Raw genomic sequence first — 20,593 nt, forward strand, 5'->3', positions numbered from 1 at the left:
CAAGTTTGTTAAAAAAAATCCAAAACAAAACAAAAAAAGTCTATATTGAAAATTCATATTGAAATATAATTATTTTTAAAAGTTGCAATATCTCTCTCTCTCTCTCTCTATATATATATATATATATATATATATATATATATATATATATAGTGTGTAGTCCAGTGCATTGCAGGACTGTGTATTTATTGCACTGTCAAAGGTACTGTGCTTTAATGGGTTTTTTTTTATTGTGCCCTTAACTAAACTGGACTAAGTAGATATAACCAAGTGAACTAAACGTGTATTTAATGTCGTGAATTATACGATTTTATTTTGAAAATTATAGTGGGAAGTGTCATGCTTAGTTTGACGGCAGACAGCGGAAGTGTCGCGTGACTGACTGGAGTCTCGAGCACATCTGGTAACAAGCACCTTTTAATCCAATATTTTATCTTTAAAATGGTAGCATTAAGCCGTTATTATGTCAGTGTCTCCGGGGAAGCGTGCACAATTGTTTTTGGACTTCTGACTAACCGAGAGTAACCGCAGGCACTTTCGCTAACTTGCAGTTAACGGTCCCCGGGCTGGGCTGGTGTAATGATGTCCCCCGAGGAAACCGGTTGCAGCAGCCGCAGACCCGCATAGCATAACTAACGTTAAAGTTTAAACCACAACTATTAAGGACGGAGTTGTTTAAACATGTTCAACAAATAAGAACGACAAAATTGGATTTAAAAAGTCAGTGTAAACAGGTAATGAGAAAGACGCTGTCGTTAGTCCCTATTTTGTCTATAAATTTTAAGCAGTGGGAGAGGTGAGGCAGTGTGGGGCGGCGGCGGTAAGGATTTTAGCTAACTAATGCTAGCTTTTAATTCCGATTATTTTGAAGTTTATCTCCAAAGCTTCATTACCAGTTGACGTTATTTTGAAAAGACAATTTAACTGTTAAAAGTGTGTGAGCAGAAGTGGACTTTTACAATTCATCGGCGTTTGACAGCTGTCCTGTCTTTGGTGGTTTGGCTAACGTTAGCGGCACTTAACAATAAGTGCATCATCAGAACTAGCTAAATGTATCTTGTGTTTTAGCTACAAAGCTACGCAACATGATAAATAGTCGTGTCATCCTAAAGGTTACACTTATCTTGGGAAAACTTCTGAGTTTGACGGACTAGTTTTACCGACTTGCTTTTAATTTGAAGGGGTAATATATGGGCGGAAGGGCGGATGCTGCTAGCTGCCTGTAGCTCGACACACAGGGAGGACATAGTGGAATCCGTTGGGAAGAAGTAGATCATCGCCAGGCAGTTCTCTGGTGATCTCTCTCGGTTGTACGTGTAGGTTAGCGGTGTCACCACTGGGATGAATCCTCCAAGGTATGTAGCTCGAAGTTGGGCTTGTGTCTGAGGATGTTACGTAGTCAAATGGCAGAAAAACTTTCTTCTCTCTTGCTGCTGCTGCCCCTCAGTTTGCCTGGTAAATTAGCTCGCTAGCCCGTTTTTTTCCCTTGCAGATAGCATATGTTTGCTCAGTCACATCCACCAGCTGCTGTAACATCTTGATTTACATTTCTCTTTTCCCTTCCAGCCTCCACCCCTCTGTGGATATAAATTAGCCTGGAATATGAGCCGAAGAAGAAGATAAACGGCGGTGGCTGGCTTCCTGCTGGATTTTGCCCAGGCTTTTTTTGTTTTTCCGTGGACATGCCTGGTCTATGGAGCAACGCTGAGCAAAGCTAGCTGGCCGACAGACCGGCTAGCGCAACATTTCCAGGCTTTTGGATGATTGTTTAGCTGACGAGCTGATTTATTTTGGATCAGCGCTACCTCCAAGGAGTCAGCATGGGGGAGCCCAGCCTGGACGACTCCAATGTCAAGGTGGCTGTTCGTGTACGGCCCATGAACAGGAGAGGTGAGGGGGCATCAGTGTGCTTAGATTTGGGTTGTTTTTGGTACACTGCCTCTTACAACAATGCTGTAAATGGAGGCTTCGTTTGTCTGCATTGTCTGAATTCTAGGTCAACATGATGCATTGAGGCTATGTTATGCATAGACTTAATGTCAGATTATTATGGTAACACCAAAATCAGATTACTGTACGTGGACAGTCTCAGGTTTACATGATGCATAGACTATCCCAATTACCTATTAACAAACTCCATGTCATAATAACACTATCCCCAGTAGACTGGCTTGAATTAAGCACTCCCTGTTTCATTATCTGGGAATGGGATGCCAGTCAAAAATCGCCACCCATTAGTGAAATGAGATGGTGCAGATTAAAAAAAGCTGTGGTCTGGCTTGTCTGGATGGCACATGTGTGTACAGTGCTGCCATACGGTTTCCCTCATGGCTGCCTGCCATCCAGTTAGATTTAAAGCTGCTGTGTGAGATCCACTGTTACAAAGTCTAGACGCTTTGGCTCTTTAGCTGCCTGATACAGATGCCAATAGCTTCTTGACTTCATCTGTCACTTGCTTCAACAGTGCGGCAAGTAAGTAGATTAACAAGATAGCTGTTGGTTGGTGTGATTTATTGAGGGCAATGGCAATATGTCCGAAAATGTCTAGTCAGAGGCATCAGCGCATTCAGTTACAGAATATCATCCACTAGAAGTTTGTCAGTGATAATGTGTTTTCTGAACAGAAGCTCTTATTTCTTTCATCACTGCCTTTGTAACATTATGTCAACATGCATGTATCTTTAGCCTACTGATCTTCTCTGGGCTGCAGCATGTCTACACACTGATACATCCTCGTCCCTAATTTTAGCAAAGCCTGGGTAACAAAGGAACAGTGCATGCAGACACAAATCTGCGTGCAAGTGCTCCACTCAATTATATTGCAAATTTTCAGAGCAGCAAGCAGTAAAAGGATGGATGACCTTTCCTGGTTGATTGCCAAGCTGTGCTTTTTGCTGTGGGAGACCATGTGTCCCATGAAAGAAGGAGGAGGAGAGCTGCTGAGGCAGAGAGGTTGACCGACAACTGGCAGAATGAATCACATGTATCTCTCTCTCTCTCTCTCTCTCTCTCTCTCTCTCCATGAGCCGGAGAAGTCGGTCACAAGACCAAGGCAGTGGATCGCCACACTGTTCACATAGGCAGGGATTTACCATGAACTCTAATGTAGAGAAACTCGGCAGTCATGTTTTAATTTTTTTTCTCACTAATGGCTCTTTGCAAGGTTACACGTTTGTTTCGGACACACAAAAAGTCCATGTATTTCTGTTTTGTCATGACAGACAATACGTAGATGGTGATATAGAGGCCATGTTTAGCCTAAATCCCTTTTCCTTTCTTTTTTGCATATTCAGATTGATTTTAGTAAGTCTGGTCAGCAAAAGAAAACATAAAATGCAATATTTACATGATTTTGCTGACCTAAACTACAGTTGGAGGTGGTTTGAAATGCGATTCCAAACCTGTTTCTACAGACAAGTGTCAGTCCAGACACTCTGGCTGCTCAAACTGGATTTTAAAGTGTCTTTAAACACAACACAAAATGACAATGGACAGTTCCAGATTGATGTAAGTGCCCAGCAGATCAATGCTGCTACTGGTAGAGCGCTGAAGGACAACATCAGGAACAACAGTCTGTGGACAGATGCCAAAATAAATTGTTTGAAGGGCAAAATGATGCACTTCCATTCTTATGCCTCCGCCTTGTAAAGCTATGTCACAAGTGATGTAACATTACTGATGCCTGCATTGTTACCACAGCAATGCAGATAGGTTGTTAATGTCTGGACACACAAATCCAATCTTATCACTTGCAAATAATAGTGTGGACAGTCTGTCTTCAAGATCTGGTTTGAGAAACAAATCTGATTTGCCTGCAGTGTGAACATAGTCAGAGATGGGGAAGCTACAGGTTAACTTTGGTGGAATTCAGTTTAAGAGCAGATACATTGAGATTAATAGAGTAAGGGAGTTACTGTAATGCATTACTCTGGCCACATCTCATTCATTTCTAATGGGGAAGTTCTATTCTTGACCACTTCCCAGTATGCCCATGTTGAGGGCTGGGCAATATGAGGATATTGTTTCTTATCAAAATATGACACTATATATTGCTCTAGATATTGGATATTGTTATACTGGGTTTTCCCCTTTTCTCAGCTGATTTGACAGTTCTACTTGTTTTAATACTCGCCTTTACCCACATAGTCATTTTATCTACATAACTAAATATTATTGCTCAAAAATGGTAAAACTGTTAAAATACCAATAGTCACTCCTACAATATAGTTACAATGCAGAGAGAATTTGGTGAAAAACATTTGTAATGTTCGGTTATGTTTCCCAGTTCTAGCATTAATGAAGTGCTTTTGAGGAAATTTAAAAATATCGAGATATATATCTTGTATTGAGATGTAGCTTAAAAATATTGTGATATAATTTTTAGCCCATATCGCCCAGCTGTACCCATGTCTATTTCCTGCTGTTGGTGAGAACTCAGTTCCTTGTGTCTTTTCGACTAACCTGACAGGTAAAGGTGATGACAAACTGTGTGCCAGATTTATTTTACTGAAACACAGCCTCCTATTTGGGTTCTCCATTAATGTAATCAATACTTTGTGTTCAAACAGTCCTATTTCTGTAAGATATTTCTTTGTGTTGTGCCTGCAGCCAAGTTTTTAAGATGAGCAGGCTGCATTACTAGTGTCTGTATGTCCTGCTCCAGTGATGCACAATTTCAGACATGCAAATTTCTTGCTCTGCAAACAAATGCCTGCATGTGTCCTCCATCGCTCAGGAAGAAAAAGCAATTATGATTTTTGGTGAAGGGGAACGGGCAGGCAAATTGATGGCTTACTAAAGGCATTGGGAAAGGGTTTGGAACCAGCAGTGCCACGTTTCCAGTAGCGCATTTCTGATCCCTGCCTGAATGGAGTTTTGGTTTTTGTTTAGCAGTGTTTATGTGAGAATTTTATGATTTCAAATAGCCCCCAAATACCATATTAGCTCTTAGTGGACACAGAATTCTTCATTACATGTCACTTCAGAATAACTAAATCACCCTTAGAAACATTGCTCTCTATGCTCTCCTGCTCCACATCATTTTCTATTCAGTCCTAGATACATCTGAGCTGCTCAGTTCAGGTACAGCTCCTCCCCTGTCTGTTGCTGTGAGACAGTTGATTCATGACACAGTGGTAGTAGTTAAGGGAGTAAAGGAATACTTATTCACTTTCCTCACTCACATTTCCCCAGCTGGTGCTGTGATTCAGACCTGTGACACTGAAATAATAAGCAGACTTCTTTCACCTCGAGGGCACTGTCCCTGTGTATCCCAGGTTGAGGAGGAGAGGTGGTGTAGCTGCCGAGCTGGACAAAGGCAGGAAGGGAGTGAGTCTGAATGAATATTTGCTAACGTTGCGTAATGCTCCATGTTCCCATGGCTGTGGCCTTCGAAGAACAGAGCAACCCCAGGCGTAGCAACGGCAGCACCGCGGCCAATCAGCTTCCTGGCTGATGTCAAGGCTGCTGTGCCAAACCTCAGCACCGGTAGCCCGGGGAAGGACCGCAGAGAAGGCCGGTGGAAAGTGGGAGCCGGTTATGGAGCAAGGAGAGGCAGATAACAATGGGAACATTTATCCTCACAACCACGCCGCATCACACTTTCCCCTCTACTAAGCAGGAAATGCAGCTGCAGCAACAGGGGCACATGGGTAATGTAGGCTGCAGAGGAAGAAAGACAGCTCAACCTCTCTGTCTGTGTCAGTGCCCCTGTTTAACTTTATGTTGTTCTTTCGCTCTCACTGTCTTTTTGTCACTGAGTCTCTGTTGGCTCACCCTGCTTTTTTTGCTTTGTAGTGTCCCTGACAGCAGAAGAATTGGAGGGTGATTCAGGTCCTCTGACCTTTGACACCAAGTTTCCATGGCTCTACTCCTGTGTTCCTGCCAGGAGCAGCAGTGTTGGGGCTCTCTAAACAGTTTAGCCTCAGATCCCTAATGTTTTTGGTTTGCACAGGCAAAGCTAGCTTCTCAGACTTGGAGCTCATCAGGTTAAGATTCCCTTTTGTATCTCAGGGAGGGAGTTGATAGTAGATTTTGGCAGTGCCTATGAAGTTAGAGTTTTCCACTGAGCAGCCAGTCTTTCAAAAACAAACTAACAAAGTGACTCGTGTGTTCTTTTTCTATTACCATAACAGTCGGATAAAATGGTGATTTGCATGTGTTTGTCTGGAAAACATGTAAACGCACACAGCAGTTGAAAACAATCTTGGTAAGAACATAGTGGGCAAGTATGCCCAGGCACTGTTTAGCAATAATGCTGAGCTTCTTGCAACAGCATTATCACAAAGCAATGAGTTGTTGTCTGGTGAAGTCATAGCACATTGAGGAAAGGTTTATTTGAAACTGCTCTAAGTAACCCTGTGTAGTGTGCTGATTTTTGAGAATCTCTTACCATTTCTTAAGTAATAAAAAAATGGCACATGCTCTACTGCTGACTAATTCATCATACTGTATGAGGTCACCCCTGCCCCAGAATAGCCATGCCTTAGTCAGAAAAAGCAACTGAAGGCATAATCAAATAACATGACACAGTGTATTTAAGACTCAGGGATATGAAGAGAATCAAATGTTAGATTTTTGTGACAAACTACATTTGATATTGCAACAGTATTGCAGGGTTGACTATTGGAGTGTTCACAAAATGGCAAGTGGCAAATAATAGAACAGTTCAAACAAATTAATTTAATTGAATTAAATAACTTTACTGTAATGCATCCTTTAAAACCAGAAAAAAACAACATTGACAATGTTTTGATAGCCAAAATCCAAGACAAGATATCAAGTCTCATACAATGATATCAATAAAAAAATGGAGATATGGCCCAGCCCTGCTGGGTGTAATAGTACTGTGGATAGTTCAGAAGAAAGGAATTGAAACCACAGAATGCTTTTCCTGTCCTAACACATTTGCTGAAGTTCAGCAACCTTGCATGCTCTTGCATGCTTGCTTCAAAAAGGAGAAATGATTATTGATGCTCATCAGGGTCATGATTGTGTCTTACAAATCTAGCAGTCTGTATGTAAACACTGGGCCAAATGTTGATGGTTTATACAGTGATAAGACACATAGTAAACTACATCTGAAGGTCAGGATGAATGTTTGTTTACACAGGAGGCTTGAGTCAGGTCTTTCAGTTGAAGGACATTATTTATTATCAGTAAGTCTTCTCTGCTGCAGTGTCCTTGAGCAGACACTGATTTGCAAAGAAAGGTGTGATGTCGTAGCCGTGATCTCTGACCCCCCTGTGGAAGGGGGCAAAATAGAAGAGGTTATCTCAGCCAGAAGGAACACAGGAGAGCAAAGAATCAAGAAAAAAGTCTCATCATTATCTTATCAGGTTAAATAGCATGAATTTGTCATTGATTTTTGTTGCCGGCTTTTACAAACAAGCTTTCTGAGTGCAGAGAACATCATGTGGGTGACGTGACCTGATCCTGTATTATTGAATAGCCTACAGGCCAAGATAGATGCTTTTGTCATTAAAAACAAGAGGATTACTAACACCATCTTAATTATGTTGTTATTATAATGTAAAAACCCTTAACAAGGCATTTTTATTTTAGTGATTAAATGTTGTGATGCACTGTAATACATTTCAGCAAATGTGTGGTTGTGGCTGAAACAGTCACAAGCAGTGAAGCAGCAAAAGACAGGTATTCTGATACTGTTAAATCAGTCACCTCTGCAAGTGAACAGTTCTCAGATGCTTTGCTTAAATTCACAACCAGTTCTGCCCAAAACTGGATGCCTAGGACATGCTGGCAGGACCAAGCTTGTGTGTTGACAACCATCATTAGGTCTCAGTGGCAAGACAGATGAATGGAGAGACTTACCAGCCTAGTGAATTTCCAGTGCGGTTCATGTCGTTATTTTCCAATGCTTCTGCTGGTTACTTTCACAGCAAGGCTTCTCTTAGAAGATCATGCGTCTGACTCAGCTATGAAAACATACATAATATGTAGTGCTTTATGCTAGAAACATGTCAGATATCTGTTAAAAGCTACTAAAGAGAGATCGAATATTTACTCTGCACTCATGCATTCCTTGCATTTGCAGAAAAAGCATTGTATTTATGATGACACAGTAAAATTATAGTTGGTAAAACTACAACCTTGATCAAGTTGCCTTAGTGTGAAGCTGCATTATAGGCTGACTTGTACAGCCAATTGACATAGATGTGAGTGAACAAAACATTAGGCCCACTCCGTATGCTGAGTTGGAAATGGTAGGTTGGTGTTCTGATGGCCAAGCGTTGTGTCATCGTGATAGGTCAGCATGGGAGGCACTCAGTCGTGTGCATGTGTGTATGCGTGAGAGGGAGGGAAAGAAACTCATTCTCTGGACAAGTCCTGTTGTATTGATTAGCTTAATGCTCACTTCAAGGTAAAAGGTCATTTTCAGAGTTGGTGTTTCCTGCCCTGCTCACACAATTGTATGAACTAAATGTTCCACAGGAAGTGATTGTGCTTCATAGCTATGTAATATGTGGTTTATGCCAACATTGTGTAGTAATAATGAAGCAATTAAGGATAACCGTGTTGTTGTCAGGTTAAGTATTTTGGTTGTAACACTGTGCTCTCTGATTCACAGAAAAAGAACTAAACACTAAATGTGTTGTGGAGATGGTTAAGAACCAGACCATCCTCCATCCTGGCGGAGCTAACCTGGGCAAAGCAGACTCCAGGTAAGTTTGTCAGAAGTTTGACAACATTCTGTGTCCGCAACAATGATTTATTCTCGTCAAACATATTCAACAAGTCAGTGCTTAAAAACAGTCAACCTCCTTTGATTTTTTTTTCACATACATCTTTTGCAGTACTGTTTATGAATAAGACTACTGGAGATGTGAAGCTGACATACCGCGTGAGGTTAAAGTGACAGGTGCATGCTGTTGTGCGGGGCTGAAAAATGAAAACAGTGCACAAGTGCCATAAACTGCAGTTCTTTGAATGGCCACTTGAGGCACTCCAGAAGCGAGTCAGTCCCCTTAGACCCCAATGTTAAAATGCCCAACTTTACAGCAGAGAAAACATGTTCAGAATCTAGTGAAAAAAAGATTTTGGTCTCTATAGCTAGCTCTATAGCCAGCTTGAACATTCATTACAACTTTACAGGGGGGTCATTCCCCCTCTCTCTCCCACATTTCCTGTCAATCTACAGCTGTCCTATTAATAAAGGGAAAAATCCCCCCCAAAATAATAATAAAAAAAAAACCCAAACATAGTCAATTCTGGCCCCACAAAACCAAGATGATAAAGTTCGAAATACCCAACTTGTTTGTGGACTCAAACCAGGAGTACACAAACTAATGGTTGACATTATGGTAGCTACGTCCATTATTTTATACAGTCTTTTATATCAACACACACAGCTCATGGCAGCAGCTAAGGTGCTTTAAACCCTTATCATAAAAATTGCTGCAATTTGCATATGATTTTATTCCTTCTCTGAGTCATAGTACAGTCAAATCTGAAAACACAGACATGATACATGCGTCTTTAGACTCTGTATGACTTAACTTAAATATGATTGGTGATAATGAAAAGACCATTGCGAATAAACATCCATATACGTGCTTCAAATCATTGGGAAAAAAAAGACATTCGTTATCTGAGAATTATCACGTCCTTAAAGATTCTAAAGTATCAGCGTAATCCAGTGATAATTGTGTGTACGTTGCGAACTGTTTGTAGTGCAGGCATACTTTTAATGGTGCCATACAGTAAGTTCTCTCAGCCAGGCACTCTGTAGCTTCTCATGAGTTGCCACCGGGCCGCTTTGTCTTGCGCTCAAACAGACACTGAGTTCTTATGGGGATTTACAGCTGTGCTATATTTCTTTTATCCTGTTTGTGGTCTGTGTGATATTCATTATCTTGGAAATTTTCTCATATGCTTTATTGCTACTTTTTAAAGCTGGTCTCAGACTGGTTTGGAATGTTCTTTTGTCGTCATGCTGTAGTTTTTGGCAGGAAGCTGACCAACCGGCTGTTGGGCCTCCTAGAGACAGGTGTAATTCAACTCAACTCTCCTGTTTCCCTCTCTTGGTTTCTACTCTGCTTCCATCTTGTTATTCAGCTGCTGTTTGTGGGTAACGCTGAATTGTGCTTGGAGTCTTGGGTGTCTCTGAGGCATCAGGACGCGTTAGATTTGGTTGCATTTGGCAGAACAGAAATGTGTGACTAGTGTTAAGACCCAGCAAACTGTTGCAAATATAACACCCGGAGGACTCACTGTAATGAAAGCGCTGTAATAATTACAGCTGTTTAATTTAATTATGTATTGGTTAAAAATGAGGCAGTAGGCCATGCTCGATTACTGACCCGCCACCTTGGAGGATGCCAGCTGTGTCGGAAGAAAGATCTCCTTGTGAATGCCAGATCAGAAGTAGTGAATAAGGCTGGCCTCAGGCTGAGGTGCAAGAGCAGATGACAGCAGCGTGTGTGTGCGTGTGCGTGTGTGTATGTGTGCGTGCGTGTGTGCGTGTCAGGTGTCTGGTAGAAAGACAGCAGCAGCGAGACAGAGGCAGACAGAGACAATTATACATGAAAAGACAGACTCCACTCCGCTCTTCTCTTCCTTCTCTTCGTCGGGTCGTAACTCCCACCGCCTGGCTTCCTCCCTTTTTCTCAGCTCTTCCGTTTCCGTGACAACACAGGGGGAGGTTAACTCCGGGTCGCTGCTGGTGACCGTGAAGCCCCTTCCTTGAGCGAGGAGACGATGGAAGAGGGGGAAAACCACTCATTTACTCGAGCATCTGTCGACCATAAACTTTCCCCAGTGACTTTTATGGAGGACTAAACAAGAGCAGGGCTGTAGTTTCTCTCTCCGTGTCTCGGTGACAAAGGAGCGAGGAAGCAGCAGGAGGATGGGATGACTGACTGCTGCCCTCAACATACAGATGCTATTTTCATTTGGTTTGTTGTTTTCCATTTCCATTAACATACTGTTCACGTTGGATTATTATCTTTTACTTACTTGGTTGTTGATAGTTGGGAAAGACTGGAGTGGGTGCATAAACAAAGTATGCAAAAAAGTTAGGATGTTGCAGGTGCATGGTGTTTGTTTAGCTAACTGTATTACCAGGATGCCCTTTAAGACTGCGAAGACCCTCTGCAGAAGATAGCACAAAAAAGGAGAGTGCAGCTTCCTGACTGAAATCAAACTCTGTCTATGGCATTTTTCCAAATACTAACAGCATACAGTGCAGTGGAAGATGCCTACATTAACCTGATTGGCATTATTTGTTTCAGGGATGGTCAGGTTATTAAATCAACAAATTGGTTGGATGTAAAAGAGAAGAGTTCTGAAGCACCAAGACAGCAGTCTCTCAACAGAAAACTAGTCATTCAATATCAAGTACATTCAGTATACAAGTACAAAAGTGAGGATAGAAAGAAAAAGACTTGTTAGCCCAGACATGGACTTGGTCCATATTGTATTATGGATCTGTTGCCATTTGCTAGTATTCCCAACTATTTCAAATACAACTTTTGTGATATTTGTTTGACTCCTCTATGTCTTCCACTTATTTTCATTTCTTAAATTGCCAACAACAGAGAGCTGCATCCTGACTCACTTACAGGATAGCCCTCTGATCCAGTAGCCTCCATTAGAGCATTTTTACTTTGATTTGCTTTCAGTTTCTTATATCAATCAGAATACATCTGTTAAATGGATGTTTACTACTGCTCGATAAAATGTAAACACATTATTAGCCTTGCAGAAAAATAAGAGCAATTGTTTTGTTAGCATTAAACTGCTACAGCACCACACAACAGATGATGTTTTTGGCAAAAACGCAGTGTGGAACAGCTAGCCTGAAAATTGTGCAGGACATTGGCTCGCGATACAAATACACTCGAGGAAGAGTGTCCTGGCTCAGAGTTAATGTGACCTTGCCAAATAGATGAAGCAAATACCTCTGGCTAAAAAAGTGTTGTATAGTCCTTTGTTATGTGAAAGTTTTTACGATATCGATACCAGTATCAGAAAGGCCTGCGATACCGCCTAAACTGCTGGATCAGGTATCGGTGGGTACGAGAGTTCATGCTGCGTTCTGATATGACATAATTTATTAATACACTCTAAAGTAAATTCACACCTAGATAAAATGGCAGGTTTCCTAGAAATCAATTCTTCTTAGCTGCTCTAAAACATGAGTCTACATAGCAAATTGTGCTGTGCACCCACTGTTATTTCAGAGCTTTGAAGAAGAATTCATTTCTGGAGTAACAGAGTAATGTTGGTTGTCAGTAAAACATGATAATCGCGATAAAATAATTGAAGCTGAGTAGTGATGCACGGTACAAACCCCTGTGCACTGTTTTGGCATATGATAAACCTTAAAATTCACAAATCTGTTACTCAAACTGGACTTCTGGACTTCAAACTGGACTGGATTGTTTTTCATATCGTGCCGGCACTTGAAGGAACACACCCCTACCAACTCAGCCCCTTGCATTGTTTTAAGTCTGTTGTGATGCAGTGAAGCCTTTCTGTTCACCAGTTCTGTGGAATCTTTACCTGTGACATGTACATATACTACCATCTTCATCAGTAGACTCCTTATCTCTCCAGTCTGTCATAAAGTTTAAAAAAAAAGTGCCTGCTGCAGTGTTTTGTGGGGGTTGTTGGTAAAGCTAAGGATTAATTCTGTTTAAATATAAATGATGTATTTTCTCTTTTTTTCCAGGGCTGTCAGAAATAGTTTTCCATCCACTTAATTGCTAAAAGCCATTGGGGTTGATCTGATAACTACATAATAAATGGTTGACGGCAGCCTGGAAGTAGAGCTTTGATTTGTAAGTGTTGACTGTCTTTGCTGTAGAGCTTATTCCTGGTTAGTAAGTGCACTCAGACAAACTGAGTTATTGCTTGATTATGACTCTGGCTGCATGCCCCAAAGCTAATACATTAGCACGACCTGTTTTTTTTAGTTATGGAAATACAGTGCCCATTTATTTCAAATCGAAGCCGTTCCACTCAACATCTTTGCCTTCCTGCTTGCAACCAGGCTGGGAATTTAAAATCACAAGACAAAATGATGGTTAGTTACTTGATAAAGATTGCCTTAACAGATATAGCATAATACTGACCACTGTTTCCCTTGTGGATTATGGTCATTTCCTAATTAATTTATTTAATCTGTTATAGGGGTCAGCAAATAGAAAATAACGGAGAAGAGAACTCTAAAAAGCATGCATTATCTAGATATAACTCAATAGCATTATGTTCTGCATTTGGAGTGTACATATGTTTTAGTCTCTTGTGCCTCTCTAGCATTCTTAACTTCACATTCTCCTATTGTTCATAGAAATGACGGTGTTGACCACTCAGGCATTTCCCAGGTTTTTAATTTTTTGAAACCTGAGCAAATTGTGAGAAATAAATTACCTTAAAATATATTTTTCTAAAAGATTTGGAAAATTTTAAAAATAAAAACCTAGAAAACAACATTTATTTATTTCATCACTTTTTCAGGTCATTTTCTTGTTTCTTGTAACCTTTAGATTATTTCTTGCTCATTTTTGGGCCATGCTTTGTTAAATTGATCATTGTCTTTTCCCATGTTTTTGAAAAAAAAACCCAAAAAAAACCAACTGCTCAAGATTCAAAGAGATTAACATACATCTTATCTATTAAAACTCAAAGTTCATAGCATAGTATTTTTACACAAAGGTTGATGGCAAAAAACTTTTCTCCAAGCTACTTTAATGAATACTAAAGGGTCCTAATTTCAAATTAGAATTAAAATTACATTCTATGGTTTGCCTTTCAAAACATCCACAGACTATTTCTGAATCCCCTACCAAGAATATTTTGAAAAGACCTCTCATTAAGGTCATTTCCTCTCCCTTTTTCTTTGTTTTTTTTATTCCTTACTTGTGTGCTGTGCTTGTGTGTCTGATTCAGTTTTTCCACCAGGAGCACACACTGGGCAGAAAGACCTAAACTGCTCATACTGCCACCCTCAGTGACTCACTGCGGTAGTGACATTAATCTTGTTTTATGAAGTTTGAGTATTTTGTGTTCTTAAATCGCAGCTTATATGGGATCATCAAGGAAACATTAACAACATGATGTACTAGCTCTCAGTACTCTCTGACGGCCAAAGTATACATAATTACTGGGAATCTTACATTACACTGTACATACATTTTACATTGCATCCTACATGCTTTTGCACCTGCTCTTTCTAAATTGTTTTGCAACCACAAAGGCTGCCCTAACCTCTCTCCCAGAGTTTGAACTGCAAGGCCAGGGCACCTTGTACTGGTCTGTCTGATAAGCAGACTGCTAACCTCCCTGCAGCCTTGTAGACACTCCAGTTTGCATGATGACTGGAGGCTGTTTGCACTGGATTGGTGAAGCTGGATGTTGACACTCGCTGACAACGATCTGTCTCCTGTCAGACATCAGTGAGGCAAACACAGGCGGCTTGGTTTCCAAGGTGATAGACAAAAGAGACTGTGTGGCCCCATATGCTGGAATGATGTTGGACATTTTGTGTGTGTGTTTGTCAGTATGTATTGTGTGTGTCTGGTGTTATTGGGTCCATTAATATCTTGTTTTTGGACGCGAAGGATCTCAAGTGTATTTGTTACTGTAGAAGTTACAGTTAGTGACTGTAGAGGCAGTGTTTTGCATGCATTGTCCAGCCTGAACTAACCATGGAGTTTCTAACAGCCCGCTAAACATAATGACAGGGTTAGAAATTAAGGAAAGAGGATGTCATTCATCCACAGGCCACACTGGCTCATTTTCTCCACAATTTCCTGGTTTCAGATCACTTGGCCAGGCTCAGATAGGACTTAAGACCATTAATGCTACTGAGAAAAAAAAATCAGTTCACAAGTTCTGAATAAAAAGATAGTTGTAGTATAGCAGACATTATGCTTATGCTTTCAACAGGAACAGTTTGTGGTGTGTTCATGTGCTGGTGGTAGCTCAAGCATCTGAGACTTCTGTCATGTTCCAAAAACGTTGCATTCACAATGTTTGTCAGAAAATCAAAGCCAAAGGAGAGATGCTGGTGGATTAAAATGATTGTTTCTCAGTGGCCCATTGAATTTTAGACTCTCCTTAAATATATGAGCATAAACTGAGTTTGTCCGGGCTGTAGGGAGGAGATGCTGAGTTCAAATAAACATATCAATATAGTCGTTGATCGCAAACTAGAAAAATGTTAAGGGAGTCGGAGTCAACATAAAGCCTGAAGAGTTAAAGACTGACAAGAGTGAAGAGGAAACAATAAATTCACCATTTTTTTTTAGCTGTGAAGTAGCTCCAGAGGGAAGGAGGAGAGCAGACACAGTGCAGTGGTCTATCTCTTAAATATGTTGTGAGGCTGCCATAGTCAACACTGCCCATGCAATGTGCCTTTCCAACTCGTCAGACAGCAACATTATATCCAAGTATGCAGATTTCCCTACTAATGAGGCTGAACCCTGACTCTGTTAGATGGCATGATTGTATGGAATTAGCAATGAGCCGAGTTTCAGCAGGGGACAGTAAATCATTGTGTGCTGTATGGCTTGGGGCCTGAATCCAAGGCTTGGTTGAAGTCTGAATTTTGATAGCAAGGAAATGTCTTACATATGAACTGGTTCACTGTCTGTGTTGGAAAGATGCCAAACATTAACCATGCAAGCTATTGTAGGTCAAGTTTGCTGTTAAATTTCTGTGAAGAGCATGAAAGCTAGCATGAGAAAACAGAACTATCCAGAGATCCAGTTAATGTGCATCACACTGATAGAAAGAGAGATGTAAAGGGTTTCTATTTGATGCCAGGGCTCGATGTCAAGACTCATGCATTGATTTATATGGTTGTTGCAAGCTCCACTCACTACAAGCTGAGCACGTTCAAAATCAATCCTTGAAGGAACTATTAATAAATATGTACAGTGTTTGACATTAACTTTTTTGCCCACCTTGCCACTGTGGCTGGTGGATTCCAAAATCCACCAGCCCACACCAGCCAATCAATTGATTGCCAGTGTATCTTGGCTGGTGAGTAAAGCAAATCTAGCATCTACTTGCATGCAGTGTGTCCCACAGAAATAGAACCTATGCCAGGCGTCTCTTTTTTTCATATTTTTTTCCTTTTTTTTCATTCTCTGTCCCCTCTTTAAATTTGTAAGTTTTGCGGATCTGTGAACATAGCTTAGGCAGAACTCTTCATGACCTCTTTTTTTCCTCAGCAGCAGTTTTAGGAGTTTGATGGTGGGTTGATTGATCAGTTGATCCAGTCAGAGCAGATCAAATCGATGAGTGAGAGGAGCAGCTGCTGCAGAGTGAATGAAAGCAAACTTTTAGACCAACTTTTAGACAATTAAGTTTCACTATGACTTTGCCTGACTCTCTGCTACTCTGTCTGTGCCTAGAGTACACTCTGCGCTCCGAGAGGTGCAACTGATAACCAAACAGTATATACAGTGTATTCCAATGAACGGTCTAGCTCCAAAAATGTAAAATCAATACGTGGCAGCAGATGTTTTAATCATTGCAGGCCACTACCTTTAAATTAATGTGTGGGAAACCCAATAATAAATAAAATATTAATAATATTTATTGTATCATAAAATAGCACTGCCTGATTTTGATTGTCCTGAATTCCTGGAATGCATTAGAGGAACCATAAAACATCAGGTTGATATCCAGAATGCAATATGTCTTTCTAAGGCGACAGCAACACATACCATGTATTAACAATAAATGACATAAATGTAAGTGAAAGATATCTGCTGAGGCTGGTTTTATTCACAGACTGTCTTCATAAAACCATCCTCAAACTGGGTGGTGTAGCATGGCCTCGTTGACATGGCAGCAAATTTAATTTTAACATTTCAACATTTGTATGCAGCTAGAATGTGGCACTTCGTATTTTTGAAATGATTGAGCACCTAAACAGTGATTGGTGTGATGCGCTGTATGTGCCCTTGGAAATACAGGTTATATGTGTAGGAGGATATGGTGGGCTGTCTAGTGTAAAATCATTTTCACAGTATGTGAGGAACTATTGTACAGTGTTACTCTGTATGTGCTGAACTGAAGACATCTGTTACATGTCCTGTTGTCCTGTGCCATCAGTATGTACTGCGCTTTACTGACGGCGTTTCTGCTTCAGCTTAACATTCCAGTCTCAGGCCCAGCCTCTTTCCTCCCTAACCCCCCTGGCTACCTTCAGCCTCCTTTCCATCCTCCATTTCTCCCTACACAGCCGTGGATGGTACAGTCCCGGAGAGAAAAGAAAAAATGCAAGAACAGTAGCGAAAGAGAGAAGGGGGAGGGAGCAACCATGCATTAAGTTATTTTTTAAATGACGGTGATCAGAGTGGAGGAGCAGGCCGAAGGGAGGAGGGACGAACAGAAGTATTCCAGGACTGAGGGGGGCGGGCTTACGGCTCTCCTGACTGCCGCATTCTCCCATCTCATTGGTCACAGGGCCCCTAGCTTCGTTAATGGGCGCTTGAGCGCAAGACATGGGCGACCCTTCTCGCCTGCAACCTTTGAAGCAACCATGACAGCTGTCATCATTTTGTACGTCAAAACCTGCCAGACTGATTTCAGCCCTATAGTGTTTGGAGATATGACTGTGGGGAGATGGTAGGCATGTAAGATGCTCTAAATGCCTCAAACAGGAACATTCAGAGGAACAAAAATAAACAAGCAAATAAATATCAACAAGCCTTTAAATTGATACATATCAATAAAATCCTCTTCAAACACTCCTTCAAATCTCTCTCTTACTGCTGGAGGTCATGTGGAGCCAAGAACGGTTTCCTGAATAAGCGTCAACACTGTGTAGAAGACATGCTAATTGTATCCTGGTTTATAAAGAGCTGCTGGAATCAGTTAAGCTTCAGATAGGAATTACTTTGCATGCATTTGCTCTCTAAATGCAGCACGTCAGCATTGGAACGTCAGTAAAATATGAAGCGTTACAGATTGGAATGGAAGCTGGCTGGTTTGTGCAAGAACTGCAGCTTTGGTGTTTCATAAAGAATGTGCATGGGTAAAAGGAAACAGGTGTCTTTGTGTGTGTGTGTGTGAGTGTGTGAGAGTGTGTGTGTGTGTGTGTGTGTGTGTGTGTGTGTGTGTGTGTGCGTTCCTATACTTCTATCTCTATGAGAGCTAGTTTGAAACATTAAAATTGAGGACATTTTTGGGATGTAGTTTAGGGTCAAAGTTCGATAACTCAGGCATTTAGCACTCATGCTGAGCATTACTGAGAAACAATGAATGTACTTGAGGGTCCTCATAAAGATAGATGTGTGTGGGTGTGAAACACTAGTAGTGTTACCTCTCGCCTCATCATCCGATCTGACTTGACACAGCTCTCTGACTGACAGCTGCCCACACCCTGTAGGCGGAGCCAGCGCCACACAGATGGAGGAGGAAGATGAGGGGGTCGCCTGTAGTAAGGAAGATCAGAATAGAAGACAGAGAACAGGAGAACCAAACGTTTTAGCTTTTGGAGAAAATGTTTTCATAGAAACATCTGACAGGAGATGATTTTATAGACAAAAATGTACTAGAGCACTGCAGGATTTGTACCAGATAATGGGAACAAAACTCAGTATTACGGATTCTGTTCCCTCAGGGACCACCAGTCCCAACATTGTCATATTGCAGTAAGCCTATTTGATTAAAGCGCCTACCAAATGGCAGATGCCCTAATGACAGTTGTCACTTCATAATCGCAAGGAACCATGTCACTGAGTTTTATTCAGATTTTACTGGGACTTGACATGACAGTAGTTGAATTAAATGCTTTGGACGTGTAAAATGTAGTTAATTAGTCATGCCTTGCTGATATCATCAAATGATGGCGTTCATTTTTTAATGTTAATATTTCAAATTAGAGACAACTGACCATTTTTTGTTTTGTTGATGGTACTGACTTCCCACTCAGGCATGGTGACAGGTCTATTGTGGAGAGCCAAGGCACACTTCAAATGTGTCAGTGTTTGCGTTGCGCTAATATCCCTCTCTGTTTATTGTTGTTGTATAATGAATGCCACCCATCTGTTTAGTAAGTTAAAACAAATGCTATGTTTAAAAGCAGATTGATGCTGAGCTTTGCAGCAGAATAACTTGATGACTGGTAAATGATTTGGTGCCAGATAGTTTGTATGGTTAAATGAATTAATGGTAAATAATGTTGATGCAGGGGCCCGACCTGTGCTCTTTGATCTGGTCAGTGTGATCTGGACTATCCAGGTCTGTGTCATTGCATCTCTTAACTGAAGATCAAAATCAAATACTGTTTCGTATAATGTGAAAATGATGAAATGCCCAGATAGCTGTGCTAATACTATGAGAGCTTTGAGAGTACTTTGATTATTTGTGCAGCCAACTTACATTTATGCCCATTTCTAATCACACAGACCATGAAAGGTGTTTCATTATTTAGTGGATCATATACTGAACAAATACACAGTGAAGCCTTGCCATACCCCTAGTTATAGAAATAATATTGTGAGTGAGTGTAACTATAGGCCAGCCATAAATAAATCTGGACATATACAGTGCTGATATCAGCAGATCTGTCCAAGAATGTATTTGGCAAAACGCGTGCTTTTGTAAATTACATCTGTCATATTTTCTGTATTCTGCAACGAATGTTAAAGAGAAGTTGAGCTTTCTACACATTGTCTTTTTATTGCTTGAATTGCTTCTTTGCTTTGTTACATACAACTTCTTCAAATCAATTTTCATGGTCTGGATGCCCTGACATTCCACATATGCAGAGATAGCCAGATGGAGTGAGTGTGCTGAGGAGATCTGTTTTAAAAGACACGGCTGAAGGCTAAGTGCTTAAAATTCTGACATGTTTCTGTGCGGGTTCATGTGTGCACTGTAAATGTCTACTTGTATGTGTATTTACTTGGTTTTTCTGTAAAAGATCACACAGATATTGGGGCCAATCCTCCTCTTTTTTTAAATGTCAGATTATTATTTTTTTAAGGGCATTTTTCACTCACGTCCCTGTTTATTTCTCTGCATGACCTCAACCCAGTAACCTCTTTACGCCACCATCTGATTCCACCACACATTACCTCAACTCTCTGCCAGCCTCAGTACTAACCCCCCTCCGCCTCTCAATGCCACACACAGATGTTCCCACAACAATTCACCCTGTCGCAGAGATTTTTTATGTCAGCCCAAACCCTCAGAGATGAATGCAGTGACATCCACAGACAAAATCCCCTGAGAAGCTGGTCTGACATGTGACAAACAAACAAACAAGATGTAAACAAGCTACTCACGCACAAGGCTGATTGTGAATCAAATGTGTGCTATAGTGACTGAGCCTGAGGCCAGTGGCTCTCGCTCTGCCTTTGTCTTTCTATCCATCTCTGTTCAACCGTGTCTTCATTTCTCTGCCTCTATTTTCTAATTAGAGAGACAAGTGATAATTTGTTAAAACATTGATAGATGTGTAGTGATATAAATAATTTTAGTTTGGAACAGTTGAGACCTAAAGACGTCCTCTGTAATATATGCACTAAATGTCATCTTCCTATCTCTCCCCATGCTGCTGTGGACCTTGACCCTCCCGACATCATCAGGAGTCAGTCCAAGGTAA

At 40.9% G+C, this 20,593-nt stretch overlaps 1 protein-coding gene across 5 annotated transcripts in view; it reads left to right on the forward strand.

Moving 5' to 3' along the window:
* The first annotated feature begins 307 nt into the window (after positions 1-307).
* Positions 308-20,593, forward strand: part of LOC121941303 (kinesin-like protein KIF13B) — a 51,764-nt gene continuing 31,478 nt past the window's right edge. For 4 of the 5 annotated variants that reach the window (XM_042484073.2, XM_042484090.2, XM_042484098.2 and 1 more), the window contains exons 1-4: positions 1,197-1,355; positions 1,567-1,890; positions 8,591-8,684; positions 20,577-20,589. In XM_042484073.2, coding sequence (XP_042340007.2) covers positions 1,821-1,890; positions 8,591-8,684; positions 20,577-20,589 — 177 coding nt within the window. In that variant the 5' untranslated portion in view covers positions 1,197-1,355; positions 1,567-1,820. Of the gene's footprint in view, positions 404-1,196; positions 1,356-1,566; positions 1,891-8,590; positions 8,685-20,576; positions 20,590-20,593 lie in introns of those variants that run through there. The other variant, XM_088080751.1, reaches the window with a different exon arrangement.

Source organism: Plectropomus leopardus, chromosome 1 (assembly GCF_026936395.1).
Source record: "Plectropomus leopardus strain MGB_pleo_1.0 chromosome 1, ASM2693639v1, whole genome shotgun sequence".
Classification (NCBI taxonomy): Eukaryota; Metazoa; Chordata; class Actinopteri; order Perciformes; family Serranidae; genus Plectropomus; species Plectropomus leopardus.